Source organism: Ischnura elegans, chromosome 9, assembly GCF_921293095.1.
Source record: "Ischnura elegans chromosome 9, ioIscEleg1.1, whole genome shotgun sequence".
Lineage (NCBI taxonomy): Eukaryota > Metazoa > Arthropoda > Insecta > Odonata > Coenagrionidae > Ischnura > Ischnura elegans.
In genome coordinates this window covers 85213140-85230553 of record NC_060254.1, presented here as the reverse complement: position 1 = coordinate 85230553, position 17414 = coordinate 85213140, and the positions used below count along the sequence as shown (strand labels likewise).

Sequence of the window (17414 nt, the reverse complement as noted above, 5' to 3'; positions counted from 1 at the left end):
GTTATGCAACATACACTCCTGAATTGTGTGCACTTATATTTCAGGTAGATGAACAAGACGCCTTAGCTTTAAAAGCAAAGCTACCAGCCTTCCGAGACGTTGGGCCTGACTGCTAAATAGATGGCTACATATATTTTCATCGGCAGCTAATAGAAATGTTGAGAGAGAATCCTGGTAGTTTATGCAATGTTAATCAAATATTGCTTGCCATCTGCCAGGAAAAACCTGATTTTGGAAATGCTGCACTCCACACAATCTGGGCACCAGTCTGCAGCGTGGATGCCGGGAGGTTTTTCAGCCACTACAATTTAATTGTGACTGACAGACGCAACCGGTTGAAAGAAGGAAGTGTTGGAACTTGTTCCATGTCGATGTTCAACTAGTATAAGTGATATTCTGGTTTCTAGTCTCGTATTTAATTATTTACTATATGTCTTATTCCTTAATTTATTATTGTTCAACATCATAATTATTTACAATATTCTGTATTTTTTCATATAACTGTTTTTCCATAAATTTTATCGTCATCTACCTCATTCTGAAAATAAAAAATACTCTACAAAATGTAATAAACTGTTATTGAAAGTGCAATAAAATAAAAATTAAATCGCGATTTTCACATATCTCTAATTATGACAAATCCTAAACATCCTCCTTCTGTATAAGCATGGCCACTGGAGAACACATAGGTATTATTATTGTTGTTATTATTTTCAAGCCAGAAAGATTGTGTCATGCTACCAGGTTGCAAGAGTATAATAACCAGATCAACATCTGTATTTAAGGGGACTACAGAGTTGATAAAATGCCCTGGATACTGATGGAAGCTCAATTCTTTTGGGAGTTTCACCACACCACCGTTCCCAGTGAAAAGACTTTCTTATTCATTCCAGTAAGGAGGAGTCTTCAGGTGAAAGTGTTATTGCTGCGAACAGAATCACATCCATAAAAGGCAATACAGAACCAAATTTATAGGTACAACATCAATATATAAAAAATATCAATAAGACGGAAATTTATTTCCATGCATATTGATGTTACACCACACTATTTATTCGTGAGGACTGTTTTGCCCATATTGCTGAGGTTACCTTCCCGTTGACTAATCCCAGAAACAGCACAACTTAAAACATGCCTACGGGAACATGGGAAAAACCGTCTTCACTAATACACCAGAGAGGTGAAACATCCATTAGCTAGAAAATACATTTCAGTAACACTTATTAAGTCTCAATTAGGGGCGGATTTAGGGGGAGTTTACAGGGGTCATAACTCCCAAAATTTTAAATCCTAAGGAGTACGGAGTAAAGTGAGTGTGTATACAAATGCATGGCGACAAGTCCCAAATGTGAGAAGATGATGAGGAATTGATGTTGTATTCATTGTAGAGCGTAACACTCCCTACTGTAAAAATGCCCCTCTCTTCCAGGCGGTATTCCATATGCCCCATGACCCCCCCTCCCCTACACATTTTGCACTGAATGCACCCCTGGTGTCAATAGCCCTACGATAAAGTCCAGAATCATTGTATAAAAGAACCCAATCTCCATAGAACAAATAAAACACCCCAACACTGGTCTATGAAGAATAATTGAAGAATGATAGTACGATTTAATCATTATTCAACCATTATAAAATTCTACTGCAGATATTAGGTAAGTAATATTTTCAAAGGTACTGACATAATTAAAATGATTATTAATGATAATATTTGAAGATATCGATAGTAACCATCATGAAACCAAAAGAGAAGTGGGTGTGGCAATTACCTCTGTTAAGGGCAACTTGGACCAGAGCACTTACATATGCTTATGTGGAAAGTAAAGCCAGAAATTTCCTCATCATACTTGGAACTTGACACTAACTGGACAGAAATACTTTCGCAAGGCATAAAGCTTTCAAAAGAGTGTTACTTGCGATGATGGCAAAAATCTAGAATCATCAGTTTTTCATGAATTAGAAATTTAAGTTGAAAGCAAAATAACAGTTCTATATTAAATATCAGAAACACAATAAAGTACAGTATAAATAGGGAGCGGAAAATGATTGAATACCTTGAATGGCAGCCAGGAACTTAACTAAGAATCGACAGCCATAGGGTTTACTTCTACATGAAATAAAAAAATCAATACAGCTTTTACTACTTCATATGGGATTTTACTATCAGCAATGAGATGTTTATAAGTTAACCATCAATGGCATATGCATTTATGGGCTTGCCATGTTCTGGTATTCACAGCCTCTTATCATTCTCCCAACGGAGTAGGTATATGGCAGGGAGGCATGATGTAAAATGAAAGAAGTTGATGAAATGATTCAGATAAAAATAAAGCGTCTTCTGCAGTCCCTGAATGCAAAACATAACTGCCTTATTTGAAGCTTTTTGTACCTCAGAGAAATCCACTAGACAACAAGACTGACATTGAATTATGCCTATACACCCGTTGTAGAAACAGAATGGAATGCTATGAATAAATTATCTTCAGGAGTTCACAAGAAATTTTAAAAAAGTGTACCAAACAATTAGAACTTACACGGCTATGTCACATGAAATATTCAAGATAACAGACACGATAGGCACGAGGATAAAACGAAGTTTACAAATTGACTAGACGAATTTGGAAAGTGATGTTGGTATTTGCGAGAAAAATTAAAAGGATGAAAGATATGAATTTCAAATCATCTCACTACAAACATAAGAAACTTACAGGAGGAATCGGCGGTGAGTCCAGGAAAGATTTGCTTGAGCCGAACACTAATCACAGGAAATCTCTAAGCAGGCATGAATCATTTCCAAAACGTCCATTGAAAGTGATATTAATGCAACAACAACCGAAATTCACAATCAACTTAGAAGCACACGCACGGTAATCATATTCCGGTCGATAAGTACACACATAACGGTTAAGAAAAAAATAAACCGATTTCACAACTCGGGATCGTTTGTAATTCCTTCCTTCCCCGTCAAAACTTTGCACTCATTTTCACTTAAATTGACGTGAAGCCAACGTCAAAACAAATAAATCCAACGAATGCAGACAACTGTGCCTACGCTAATTTTCTGATAATTCACTGATCGACATATCGACAGACTCAAATACAAAACAATTCGACTATCAGTCCTCGCTTGTTTTTGCGAGCGCTTTGTCTGGCGGAGCGGATGCTAAATTTGAAACTGTCCGCTTGTCGGAAAATGATTTCCTGTTCATTGCAATCTAGTTTTTCTGCGTCTGCTTCCATGTAAGTGAATGGTGAAGCTCCAGGAATCACTTTTTCTGACCAAGGGGTACTATTTCCGTCGCAGCTATTTATTCTATTGTGGGTGCGATGCGGGGGTATTCTTTGTAGGGGGCAAAAATTTATGTAGATATTTGATGGTCGTCTATTATCCATTATTAAAATAATCGTTGTTATTTAAGGTATGAGGAATGCATTAAATTGTACGAAGAGTTAAAAATTCTTGGGGCATTCATTGAGGGGAATTTTTCATTCCCGTAAATTTCTATTATGATGTGAGGAGGAGAGTCAAATCACGAAGTGTAGCCTAGCTCCAATGCACCACAGGGCTGGCGATGAACCCAGCAGGACGGTCTGACTCATAAAAAGCATCAATTTGGCCGTAAGCTCATGGTTTCTCATCTTCCCTAGGGAAGCTAGCAACTCTTGGAGCACCTCTTTAGGACAAAAAAAATCCAAGGTAATATAAAGCAAGCTAATTATTTTTTTTTTGAACTCCAAAATTTTGTCAACTGTGCATCCATGTGTTACCGACAGTGCTTTAAAATTTTCTATGAAACACAGAAAACTAAAGTAGCAGTTATCGGTAGCATCAATTTTTAGAGCTAACCGCACCAGCCTGTTAAATATCTCTTAAGTGTGGCATTTATGTGATGGATTAATTGCTTGTTAAAACTGATTTTGTTTTTGAGATATGATGTATTACTGTCAGCAATTAGAATTTTTCCATCCTCACCTAGGTGGTCACTAGTCCTAAAATAAAAAAAGTCCCCCCTAATAGAAAAAATTGCAGAAGCAAAGCAAAATCAGTACTGAATTGGAACGAAACCATTCAACAAATATTCTTTAAACCCACAAAAATGATATGTATAATTAGTAGAAGATAATTAACTAAAATAAAACTATTTTTTCAAGGAAATAATCTTATAAACTAATGTCACTTGGTTTGCTCCCCCTAGACTATGACTTGCCACCTCCTAGTTATGATGCTCGGTATACCCTTGGATTGAATAGGATGATTAAATTCATATGTTATAGACCTTTGACTACCTAAACAGTTAATGTATCACTATAGCGAACATATACATATAAGCAGCAATCGATTCATAACAGTTATGCTGGACAAGCTTTCCCTATAATTCCCATATCTAATTTTCTAGGGCTACTGCCTAAATTCTCCATGCCCAAAAACACACCAATGATAGAACAGCAATGTCTGGGAAATTCCTTGTAAGAAGAGGAAGTGATGAGGTTACTTACCCCACAAACTTGAGAAGAAAGGCTCACAAAGAGATGTACTTTTTGCACCAAAGGTCTCTTGAGTAATGAACCCAATCGAGTGGGAAAACAAGCATCAATAGAAAAGTCTGCAGGGAAGGGTGTACAGTTGGGATGTAGAAATGCGTTGAGGGGCTAACACACAAGTGTCAATTGTTCAGCTACGAATAAACAAATTTTACCCTCATATCTTACATATTTCGTTAAGTCTAATCTTAATCATAATTGGCTACTTCTTCAATAATTATCTAAATATATTAGTTAGTGAGAGTTTCCTAGTTCATGCTTTGTATCTAGCAGATAGGATTAGCTTCATTATTGGCATGTGATTCTCCCTCCATGGCTTGGGAAAGATGATCCTCTCTCAGTGGCTCGTGGGTGATAAATGAGGTGTTGGTCAATTGTGAAAAGTAGCCCATATGGTGAGTGGAGAAGGTATCTATCAGAGGCTCTCTGGAGGGTTTTATGGCAGTTGACGAAGGTGGAGCACTGTCAGATAAATGAAAACTGAACTTGGTCGCAATGAGAATATTCTGGATAGCAGTTCACTTTCCATAGTTATTTGGATATAATCAGCTACTATTGCTCCACCTTCGAATAGCTCAGCACCACTGTAAACCATGGAACATTAGGATTTGCCCTCATCCTTGGTTCCCCCCTACATTTCTCCTCCATGATGAAAGATGGGTCATTGCAGTCTGATATCACATGTATCCGCAATCTAGAGGGAATTTCAAAATATTTAATCCGGCATATCAAATGGTTGTGACAGAATTGCTTTTTAAATGCATCCTGATAAGCCTTTCCCAGCAATGCACAAAAAATGGTTTCTGCAGAGGAAATGACAACTATAAGTACTCGAGATTTCACTATGAGAGAAATCCATGCTCTCCTGGAAGCAGACTCATCACCCCATTACAGAGGGTTCGCTGTTCTGATGTAGAGGCATAGTTCAGTGACTATATTAATTTGAGACTCCCCGTGGTCAAGACGACATCAAAATGAAAATCACGGCAATGCTTCCAGTGAACATTGTCAAATAGAAAATTGCACTAATGCTTTTTTAACTTTCACTATATTTACTGTGAACTTACTCAGCTCAAGAGCAGATTTAAAGCAAAGCAGATGTGAAACCATGTGTGCATCACTAAGAATATACCTAATACAAAAATCTTGTGGCTCCACCACGTACGTATGATGAAACAAATACCTACTGTATATTATTCATTTACTATTTACATTAGTAACAGATGGAAATTATCAACAATGGTATAATGTACTCCAGAAAACATGACCAGTATGGTTTAATTAAATTGCTACCTCCAAAAGGCCTTGTAATTTCTTGACTACTCCTTTCACTACAGTCATTAATAAAAAATTAACTTCCACTGGACATTTCTGGCATTTCTCAAGACGTTCACTTGGACTATGCCAATGATAGATACTGGAGTCATATACCATATTAATGTCTATTACTGGCAGAGTTCAAGTTAATGTATGTTTTGACAAATTAATCATGTTCCATTCAATCACAACAATGGTCATGGCATACAGAGTTAGCAGCTTCTATCTAATGTAAAAAGATGATAGGACGCCATGATGACCTCATTAATATTTATAGGATACATATTTGCTAATTCAATAGATAGCATCACCAGAATTACCAGTACTAAAATTTGTCTTTCCATTCGAGGTTTGGTTTTTTTGGCAGCTACCATCCACTATGCGTATGATACTCTGGGATGATGGCTAGAGAAGAAGCCAATGCAGAAATACTTAAATCCCATCTACCCATCAATGATGGAAGCCTTATTCTGAGATATGGTATACTAACGACAATAATTATTCATCACCTTTTTAATTAATACACAACTGAACAAGTTTTATGTTTTTAACATTTTACTGGATGTAAAAATTAATATTATACAGGTTACAATTCTCAGAAAAAGAATCCAAGAATTTTCCCTCCTAGATGTTTCCGTCTTGCTTCTTCATGGTCCATAATTCCTCCACTCGTGGTGAGCACAACATAACTGAAAAGGAAAAAAAACTTGAATTCACACACCTTGTATCAGAATATGAGGCATATTTTAAGCAAGAAACAATCTATACTATACAAAGCATTCAACATGGGTGTCCCATTTTCATGACAATAAGTGATGGCATAGCAACATTAGAAATAAGTTCACTGACTCTTTTGAAACATTTATCCACTGTGTTATACCAGGATAAAACACAAAATTAACCCAGAGAGTTCACATTATCCCAACCAATACTGTGTGTGCAGTTCTTAACTTCTGCCATTGGTTCTCAATGGATAATGTTGGGAAAACTGTTACATCAATAAATAAAAATGTGTCTATATCAGCTAGGTCGAATATCACCAATGCTCTTTCCATAACAGCTGCAAGATGCCATTCATTCCACAAAGATAGAGGGTGTTAAAAATGTGAAAATTCCAAAGGAAAAATCATTGGCGATGACTGTGATTGAAACCTTTTGACTGTGGCACAGTTAACACGCTGCCTTGTATGAGTAACAACAAGAACCATTTTATTTCCTTAGTCAAAAATACTCCACAAAGAAGATGCCTTATCAACAATGAAAGACACATCGTTACTTTTACAACTTTATTAAGAAGAAATGTTGTTCAGAGTAACCACAACTTTATCTCCATCATTTCCTCATATTTTCCCCCATAATATCATAAGAAATCGCTTATTACCGACTTTCAATACCTCTGGATAGTGCACCTAAATATATTTGGGTTAATGGAAGAAGAAATCAACAGTTATCGCCAATAAATTTTATTAGCATGAAATTAAATTTTTTGATAAGAATAAATGTTTTTAAATATATGAGAGAATATTTTATCTTGTCTCCTAACTATGTAAGTTTTACAGTCGAGGTGTGGCAGTTAGGCACCAAGTTAAGTTCTCCACTTGGAATAAGATTCCTTATGGCATCAATTTCATATTCATTTAATCGAAAGTGTGGCAGAGGGAGCTGATATTCAGACATACATCTCTTCTTTGTCGTAACTGGAAGAAAACATAGGAGGAGAGCACCAATGGCTCACGTGCTGCACGGTATAAGGCACTAATTACCGTGTATGTCTGAATATAGTCCCCCCTTTTTTTCCAAAAATGCCTGTGATAAAAGTTAAGGGGGGGGGACTATATTCAAACCCATTTTTTAAATTTTTTCCCGAAACTCAAGCCTCAAAATTAGGGGGGGGACTATATTCAGAGGGGGATTATATTAGGAGGAATACAGTATTTATTCCCACATATCAGAAAAGATTCAGTTATCCCACATATTTCCCTGTTAAATTCCACCACATATATTTTCCCTGTTTCCGATTTGCGAGCACCCTGTATTACATTTATGAGGCAAATTCATAAAATTAAAATTGTCTTCAATAACGTTCTTTTGATATTTGATGAACAAAGCTGATTATCAGAAGAAAATTGTGCTTCCCACTACTAGAAACTATAACTGATCGCAAGGAATGAAGAGACTGCAGAAATTAGCCCAATTTCAATAGGGATTGCAATTGGTTCAGAATATAAACACGAACAATACTAAATGGATGAAGTGTCAGGCAACTGTTAAATAACAGAAAATTATAAATTGATGTTTGCCTGAATTAAATTAAATAAACAAACATTTAATGACATTTATATAATATCATATATCTAGGAAATTATGATTATTGTAGCAATAATTATCCCTTGCTATATTTTTATAAAATGTCCGACTACTGGTTAACACTGAAGTATTCTCTATTATGCTAAGTGCTTTCCACATTACAAAGAAACGTCAATCCAACGACTATAGTTAATATATGCTTTCAATTGTGGGTGTTATTTCGATTAACCAGGCCTCCCCTACATCTATTAACATAGGTAATCGGGAGAAGAGTATTTTCTCATAGTGAAAAGACTCAAGCTTGTTACTTGCAGGCACTCTTAGTCATAAGGCTGTTTAACACAGGGCACGTCATTGTACAATCTGACACACGTACGAAGGCGGAATCAAAATTGCATTGAGTAAAATGGTGAACTGCTAGAACACATGCGAGACTGCAAAAGAGCCCCTATTCCAATTCCAAGCTTGCATTCTCAGAATTTCAACAATTTTTTCCCCAATAGATGTCAGTGGTAACCATGAAAATTATTCAGAATATTCTTGTGAACTGAGCAAAAATGACCCAAATTGCTACTTAAAAATAAGTATCAGATGTGAAAATGACAAGTTGTGTGAGGATAAATGTCTGAGTACCTACATGAAATATTAGGTTTTCTAGCTTCGAGTGATTTGCTGATCAAGGTGTCTAGACTAATGTCACGCGCTACTCCAGTGGTAGATAGTAAATGCAAGGATATAGCATTACAGTATCATTATGTTATCGTGTTACATCAATTATTGAACTAAAGGAAGGTTTTCAATCCATAAGCTTTCATATTTCTGCAATAGCGGTTAGTTTAATGTGTGAATCATTCATTAATTCATTTCAAGTGTACTTTCTATGGACATGCATATTAATTTTAAGTTCATTGTAAGTCATTACACTTTCGAGAGATTCCAGATTAACCATGCACATATATGTCACATATTCCAGAGCATTCCATGAATATGATAGATGTAAAAAATTTATGCCGTATTTTCTGGTAAATAACATGCATTTTAAATATTTCTTCTCAGTGACATATGCATCGATAACAAGCATTTCCAATTTGTACTATTTTTCATAAAGCGCTTTAAATATCATTATAACTACCTTTCTATGGACAGATGAACTAGGAAATAAACAATTTTGGAAATGGCATCGATGGTACCTAATTATATTTATATCAATAGTACCTAATTATATTCATTATTGTAAGGCCACGAAAGAAAGAAAAGCAAAAACACACTTATCGATCATGGCATACAATGTACAGTTTAAGCTGGAAGTTATTCAGTTTGCAAAAGTTAATGAAAATCGTGCAGCAGGGAGAAAATTCAATGTAAACGAAACTAGTGTGAGAGAGTGGCGAAAGAATGAGGAGGTTTTTAAGAAACTGCATTGTGGAAAATGAGGCATGTGCTACAGAAAGTGTTTCTGGCCAACACTTAAAACAGAACTTTAAGACTGGATTATTTTTTAACGATCTAGAGGAATAAGACTCTCAACAACTAGAATTTTACTTCAAGCAAAGCAAATTGCATGAGAGAAAAACATAATCGACTTCAAAGCAAATCCCTCTTGGGGAAGTGTTTATGCCTTGACTAGCATTGATCAGAAACTACCTGTAGATTTGGAGGCCTAGGTGATAAAATTTAGACAGTTTGTGAAAGAGTGCATTTTGGAAGTAGAAGATATGCACGTGGGTAAAGTGGATGAGGCCCCAGTAAGTTTTAACCTTCCAACTGCAAGGACTGTGAATCTTAAAGGTGCAAAGGAAGTGTGCATTACTACGACAGGACATGAAAAGTCAAATTTTACAGTTGCATTGAGCATAACGTCAGATGGTTCCAAGCTATCTCCTATGGTGGTATTTAAGAGGAAAACCATTCCAAAGGGGCGTTTTTCGTAAGACCTTATTGTTACCGCAAATGAAAAAGGATGGATAAATAAAGAAATGATGAAGACCTGGTTGGATAATGCTAGGAAAAATGTAAACATGCTTTCTTCAGCCCCAAATCTGTTTTAATTATGGATGCATGTCGAGCCCATTTATTGCCCGAAGTAAAGAAATTGGTCAACAAATACTCCAAGGCACCAATTATCTGCTGGACTGACAAAGAAACTTAAACCCCTTGATCTAACAGTGAATAAATCCTTCAAATCAAAACTTCGAGCTAAGTGAGAGGAATGGATCATTGCAGGAGTCCATGAATATACAAACTCTGGGAAGATGTAGCGACTATCTTATGAGGAAATAAGCAAATGGATATCGGAAAGCTGGAATTCTGTGACAGTAACTTGTGTCCAAAGAGGTCTCAATAAATCATTTGTAGATTTGCAGGATACAGAAGCAAAAGACTCAGAAATCGATGAAGCTACTGAGGAAAGTGAAGTTTCTGATCTTCTGGTGGAAATACTGCGAACTATAGATTCATTCCTGTGTGACTCGGGATATGAATTTTATGGTTTCAACTAAGATTTATCAAGTTAGATAGAAGATGTATGTTTGCAAGTTTTAATGTAATTCTTGTACTAATTACATAAATTTCTTTTTTATGCTTTCCTCCTTTGTGTCACGCAGACAATGTTTTTTCACCACTGTTTTGCAATAATTACTCTTATTTTGAAATTAATTATACAATTACAATAACATTTACAATATGTTGGTTATAATAAAATTGCCCTAGTGAGTACATACTATGTAACATCTGTGATATATGATGGGAATTGTTTAGTAATTTCTTTCGGAGTTCAATATTCAATTAAACTATATTTTCAGTTTTATAACACGCACTATTATTTTTATCATTTTTCTATATTCTCTGTATAGATATCTACCAGAAAATATGGTAATTTTCAATTATGATTTCAGTCTTATTCTGATTAGGGCACGCCGCGAAAGTATAAATTTTAGGCAGTGGCAAAAGGAATCTTAACTATCTATAGTCTCCCTTTACACTGTTTTACCTTATTAATTGTATGCATATTATCGTCTGCTCAAGTTTCAGGATAATCCCCTCACTGTCAGTGCATATACATGCAACATACCAGTTTGTCAACAACATAGTGCACAGAATTTCATTTATTCCTTGTCCTAACATGTAACACGCTAATTGTGCGCTCAACAGATGACAAAATTTCGTGAATGAATGCTTGATTGAGTGTACCATGTTAACGATAATGCATTTGTCTGCACAGTAATTATTGCACACAAGATTGAGAAATGAATGCAATGCTAACCTGCATAATGACGTGCCCCATTTAAAACGGCATACAGATAACATTCCAAAGATTGGAGAAGAGAAGTATAACCACTCGATACTTATCACAATTGATTGAAGGACAAATAAATCATCCAAATTAAACAATTAGTGGCCTATCTGCAGCTCTGACATGAATGGAATGAACAGATTGCTACGGACTGACCACACCACGTCATGAAACTTAAACCTGAAATTATGTCACCACTTTCGTGTTATAGAGTTGGTCAACCTAGCCAACAAAGTTTTTGAAGGTGGAAAGTTACAGCAATACATTGTTAATCAAAATCTGTGATTTAAACTCTATTCGACTTAAGTTATTCAAGGGACATTTCCTTGATGTGAAATGACAATGGCCTTAACATAAAGGTCTATGGATAGCAAAACCTTGACCTATAACCTTTATTATTTCAGCATGGTAAAGCCTCAACAAGTTTGGGTTTCTAAATGGCTGCTAAATAAAGTCAAACATCTTATGGGGGCAAGCATGGCACCATATATAGTCTCAGTATAAAAATTTATACTTCTTAAGGCTAACTTTAATTGTTTTCCAAGAGGTTGATAAGTGACCACGATGTAAGTAAACATAAAAAAGGAGTAAAAAACATTGTTACATCAACGCACTTCTTACATATCCATTACTTGAAACTTCCAGCATAAGTGCTGTACAACCTACATTCTACATTCACTGATATGTTGCAATGTTTTATCAGAACTTGAAATTCAGCACCAGGTTTATGGCATTAAGTTTTTCCTATTATCTTCATTCACATAGGAGAGGAATTAACAAGAAGAATCTCACATTTTAAGTACATCAGCACATTACCATGTAATTAAAAAGTATACGAAATTAGAAAAAAAACTTAACACCATAGCATAGGAACTGCATGATGATGAGGTAAAATTGTTTACCTATAAACAACGTTTGGAAATTATCTTTTTCACTTAATAACAAAGCACTGTGTACTGCTAGCCTCATTTGTACCACTAGCAAGTTATGTGCCCAGGTATTTTTTAGAAGCTGATAGTAAATTTGGAAAAATACATAAAATTGTTTTACTTAACACCGTTACTGCCATGGTGAATACATACACGTACACCTAAGGACTGTGTCTCTTCAAGATCAAACACATTTACAAAGTTTGATGAGCTACTTCAGAAGGAATTGAATTATGCAAGCCCAATTAATAATTTGTCTCTAATAATATTTGACAAATTTTTAAATTTAACGTCCATGTATTTGGATATTAAGAAATGATATAAAACTGTTGCAAGTTCCACAAGTTGCATGCCACTGTGCAACTATGTCAGGAAATTATTTTAGTGAGTTGATAATTCAACTATTAATAGATTCCTCATAACTTCCTCCTGCAATAACTCACTGGCCAAGATTTCTAAAGTGGACTTCTAGCTCCAACTCCCAATAGTCCACTTCTTCAACCGAGACTGTATAACCTTAATTACACTCGATACATGAAACAAAATTTGTAAATTGTATGGAAACGTTCAGTATTATACCACTAATATCCCTGGTATGAGGAGTAAAAACATCAAAAAATTGAAAAATACTCCATTCGTTAACTAAGACCAGTGTATGTACACAGCCAAGATCGTGACTATCGAGAAACATTCTCAACTAGTGAGTGCTGGGTGATCAAATCTCAAATGCAAAAATAGCAAAGGCATAGGTGATGGGCATTAAAAAATAAAGAACCTTACCCAAACTGTCTTGATGGGAGGAGGTCGTTTGTCCACTTCTCAATTGATGAGATTGGAACATCAAATCGTGGTGAGATCACTCCGCATTTATTGAGTCTTCCAGTAAGATTTACTACAATCTTTCCAGCCCTATGATCATCGACCATTTCGAACTCTCCAATATAACCTGAAATCGAGATGAAATCAATAATTAGGAAACGAAGAATGAGACCAAACACCTCTCCATTAAAAGAATGGCAGGATGTTACAAACAAGAGACAAAACACGAAAATTTCCAAATTGTATACAATGTGCAAAACATTCAACCAAAGAGGAAAAATCATTATTTCGATTTCACTTCCAAAGAAAATCACTGGCATAGAACTACAACTGGTCGGTTATGATATTTAGCAAATGCTATCCTTGAATCACACTGACCCCAAGGCACCCTACCGGAAGCGTGGACTAATACTAAATAATAAGTGGATGTGAAGACTGCTGCACTTACCATGCTTCATCATTACTGAGAGGAATTTGACGATGACTTTAGAGCAGGGCCTGAGCAACACCTGCCTCTTGCCTCTCTTCTCGGCATTGTTTATTGATTTGAGGGCGTCACTAAGCACGTTCATTCGCACCATGGCTAAAAAGAGAAATGAAATGTCATCAATAACATACCACACACTCCCAAAAAATGCAGGGGAGCATTAACCTTATATATTAACAACCATGCACAACTTGGTCTGACAACTACATGCCACGACTGCAGTGGCAACACTTAAACCACGTTTTGAGAATAGAAATATCATACATATTGAGCTAGGACTAAGGAAAATTTATTAATTTATCAATTAATTACAACTATATTGGCTAAAGCGACCAAGAATACAAAACCCTGGGAACATAAATACATCAACATGCTTGTACTAAACCTAAGAATCATTAACAACTATCAGTTTAGCCATGAGATATGGTGACCAAATGAAGGCTGGACCTCAGAAAATACGATATAATTCATTACATCTTGTCGTAATGATAATATAAACGTGGATTACCTGTGATTTAAATTTTGGCCTTCCTCTCCACTACACCGCCAGGTTACACGCGACTTCAAAGAGATCTCAATGTGGTGCCATCTACCGTTTTCGGCAGGGAGTTTCAGAAACGAAATCCGACACATCCGGTGGCGCTCCTTCCTGGCGCTCATTCAAATGCCCGCCATGATGGATTCGGTGGTTATTGAACTGCTAGGAAAATTTGATAAGAACGCCGCATATTGGGTAATTGTCTTACATTTAGTCGTATTTCATTGTGAAATGTTACTACTAAGTTAATTAAAGTATTTCAATAGTGATTAACCTCTTTTTTTGTTTTGTTCATCGATTTAGGCTCATGTGTTTTACTATGGAGAAAGTATACTGTCTAATACTATCTGATACATCCATTTCAGAGCTCTGCGGCAGAAAAATTGATGGTGTAGTATTTAAATCAGTTCTCTTGGTTTAATTAAATGACGCATTTTAAATCAGAATCTTTTAAAGATGCGTATGTTATATTCAATAATTCGGGTAATAGATTTGAATGTCCAATTTTGTCGAACCAATTGAATTAATCCATTAAGGATTATTTTGGAGATTAATCATGATTAACTCAATTTCACTTCTATATCTTCGCTATGCTCATTAAGTATTTTGATACATCATTCGAATTTTGTTTTTTTTTCTCATTTTTTGTGTCCTCTACATTCTTTCTCTGTGGTTATATTCCATTTCCGCCATTACAGTGTAGTGCAGGGAACCATGGAAATATTCTGTATAAGTAGTCTGTGATAGAACATAACTTGCTATATTGTAATCCTTCCTAAATGGTCCATATATCTCGACAAAGCAGCATATTAACCCTAATACGTGCAACATATTTTTCTGACATAATCGGGCAAGGTGAGTCCAATGGACTCTTTTAACTTTTGCTTTTAATTTAAACTATTAAACAGTGAAAAATATTACTTTTCACATCAATTTGTACATATTGTGCACCTTAGAATCATTTAAAATAAAATTGATTATTATTACAAATTTGTTTAACAAAAGTTTTAAATTACTTATTAATTTCATATATAGTCAAACAGCGAGTACAGTGGACTCTATTGACTAATTGTTTCTGTTTTTACTGCATAAAACACCAAATATTTATCGTTACATGTGCGCATAGTGATAATTTTACATTATTTTGACAATTCAAACCGGCTCGGGTTCTAATCCCGGCAGTGTCAGAGAATTTTCAATGACTGCCCGATCCCTGCTTGAGTGCTGTGTGGAGGACATTTCAAGCGCAACACTCCGTCCGTCGGATGGGACGTTAAGCCGTGGTCCCCTTGGCGCCTTTCGTTAAGAGCAGGCTAATGCCGACGCTGGGTTGCTCTCCACCCTTCCTTCCATACCCTACCTACCCTCATGGCGCAAATGACCTCAGCTGTCGGTCGCCTCCTCCAAATACCATACCATACCACAATTCAAACCAAATATTTGTAAAATGCACATTACTTTTTACATTTCGTGCAAACAGACTCACCTTGCCCGTATTAGGGTTAAAGTAACCTTATTGTGACTTTAAAAGTTTTTAACAACTTGTAGCATGCATACATTGAAATTCAACCTTGAACAAGAAATTCAACCTTGTTGTACAGTTTTCAATTTTGTAAAGTTGTGGTGAAGTATAGACTTCAGTGGCCTTGTAAGTTAGAAACCACAACCTTATGATTCAGTTTGCATGTTAATCTCATGTAGAGTTTCAACTTGTGGCATATTGTTTTTGTGTACAACACTGAGTTGTGACAAAATGGGTAACAAAAGAGGACTTATAATGAAGATTAATTCCCTGAAAGTCCACTTTCATTTAAAATCTCTTTGTAATACCTGCTTACAATATGTGAAGAAAAAAATCACCAATCACTACCATCACCAGTAAACCATTACCTGGTTTTATCAATAGTGCTGATTGTGATTATTATTTTAGTATTTTACCGATTAACTCTCTCCCTATTGAAGTTTAAATGCCTCATTCTCCGCTCCGTCCTAACCCGGCCGAAACCGGCCGCCGCCGTTTAAGTCGCTCCTTCATAAACCGGCCGAATCCGCCCGGCCTGCCCTGATTCGTTTGGGGCAGCCTTTTGAGCTTCATAGGCATCTGTTTTATCTTGAGAGTGTTTATCTTTGCTAGCACAAGCATCTTTCCTATCTCTCGTTTCATTAAGAAGGAGCAGAACGTCGTCACCATGAGCTAACATCCCGAGACAATAAGGTGCTTTGTTCCAGCGTGGGACATTAACTGAGAAGTAATGAGAGAAGATTTTTAAGCTATTACGATGGGATTTTTACGAGGGCCAGTTTTAAAATGGTGTGATACGAAAACCCTAGGCCTGCCCAGTGTTATTTAGAGTGACTGTCACATCTAATGGCGATATTTCTTTCTGTGTGGTCACACACAAGCTCACACTTTTCCTATCTCACATTGCAAGGAGGCGAAGCTCAGCTCAAATGAAAAGAAAATTAATCCCCCTCAGTTCTGTTTGTGGGTGGTCACACGCACTCTCACACTTTTCCTATCTCATATGGCGAAGAGGAGAAGCTCAGCTCAAATGAAAAGAAACCTAATGCCCCTCAGTTCTGACCATGGCTTCGTTAAGTGAGGATGCTATCGCAGAAGAAGTGAACAGAAGCGAATTTTCGTGTGATTCAGATAGTTCTAGTTGTTTGAATGGAGAAGAAGGATACAGTAATAGTGACAGATCAAGTGAAGTAGAACTGGAGGATGACGTTACCCCAAGTACGAGTGATTTAAAAGGTGATGATCAGGTGCATGACTCTTGGAGGGACACCCTGATTTTTGAAGAACCATCGGAGTTCAAAGAAGAGAGAGGGCCTATTCATAATTTGGCGATAGGTGAAAATGAATTTTCCTTCCTAAAATATATGCTAGGGGGCGAAGATTTTTTTCACAACATTGTCAAGAACACAAAAAAATATGCAGAACATTTTTAACATTCCTCAGGAAAGGCTGACAAAGACTGGGTAAATGTTACGTGCGATGAAATGGTGGCATGCATTGGAGTGCTTGTATACATGGGAATATTCGATTTGCCTGAAAGCAGGGATTACTGGCATAGCCAAGATATTGACTGCTCAATTGTTCGTGACTGTATGACCTTTGGAAGATACACAAAAATTTCAAAATATTTCCATATTAGTGATATAACTCAGGAAAAAAAC

The 17414-nt window shown here is 36.2% G+C and overlaps 2 protein-coding genes across 5 annotated transcripts in view; both read right to left on the bottom strand.

Moving 5' to 3' along the window:
• LOC124165385 (mitochondrial Rho GTPase) overlaps positions 1-3184 on the bottom strand; it is a 39177-nt gene extending 35993 nt beyond the window's left edge. The window contains exons 1-2 of one of the 4 annotated variants that reach the window (XM_046542776.1): positions 2709-3184; positions 2055-2107 (exon numbers count right to left, since the gene is read on the bottom strand). The gene's annotated coding sequence lies outside the window, so the exon portion shown is untranslated. The remainder of the gene's footprint in view (positions 1-2054; positions 2108-2708) is intronic. The other 3 variants (XM_046542775.1, XM_046542777.1, XM_046542779.1) reach the window with 3 other exon arrangements.
• Positions 3185-6392: 3208 nt separating this feature from the next.
• LOC124165666 (40S ribosomal protein S15Aa) lies at positions 6393-14333 on the bottom strand. The gene is made up of 4 exons (XM_046543147.1): positions 14202-14333; positions 13655-13789; positions 13168-13333; positions 6393-6548 (listed from the first exon to the last, which is right to left on the bottom strand). The coding sequence occupies exons 2-4, from the start codon at positions 13785-13787 to the stop codon at positions 6455-6457; spliced, it is 393 nt and encodes a 130-aa protein (XP_046399103.1). The 5' UTR covers positions 13788-13789; positions 14202-14333; the 3' UTR covers positions 6393-6454.
• Positions 14334-17414: the final 3081 nt, after the last annotated feature.

Excerpts from the sequence above, each read along its gene's own strand:
- LOC124165666 (XM_046543147.1), bottom strand. The coding sequence starts at position 13,787 with ATGGTGCGAATGAACGTGCTTAGTGACGCCCTCAAATCAATAAACAAT. Across the intron at positions 13,334-13,654 it reads CTCAGTAATGATGAAGCATG|GTTATATTGGAGAGTTCGAA; the intron begins GTAAGTGCAGCA and ends TCTCGATTTCAG. Across the intron at positions 6,549-13,167 it reads CTCCCATCAAGACAGTTTGG|TTATGTTGTGCTCACCACGA; the intron begins GTAAGGTTCTTT and ends TTTCCTTTTCAG.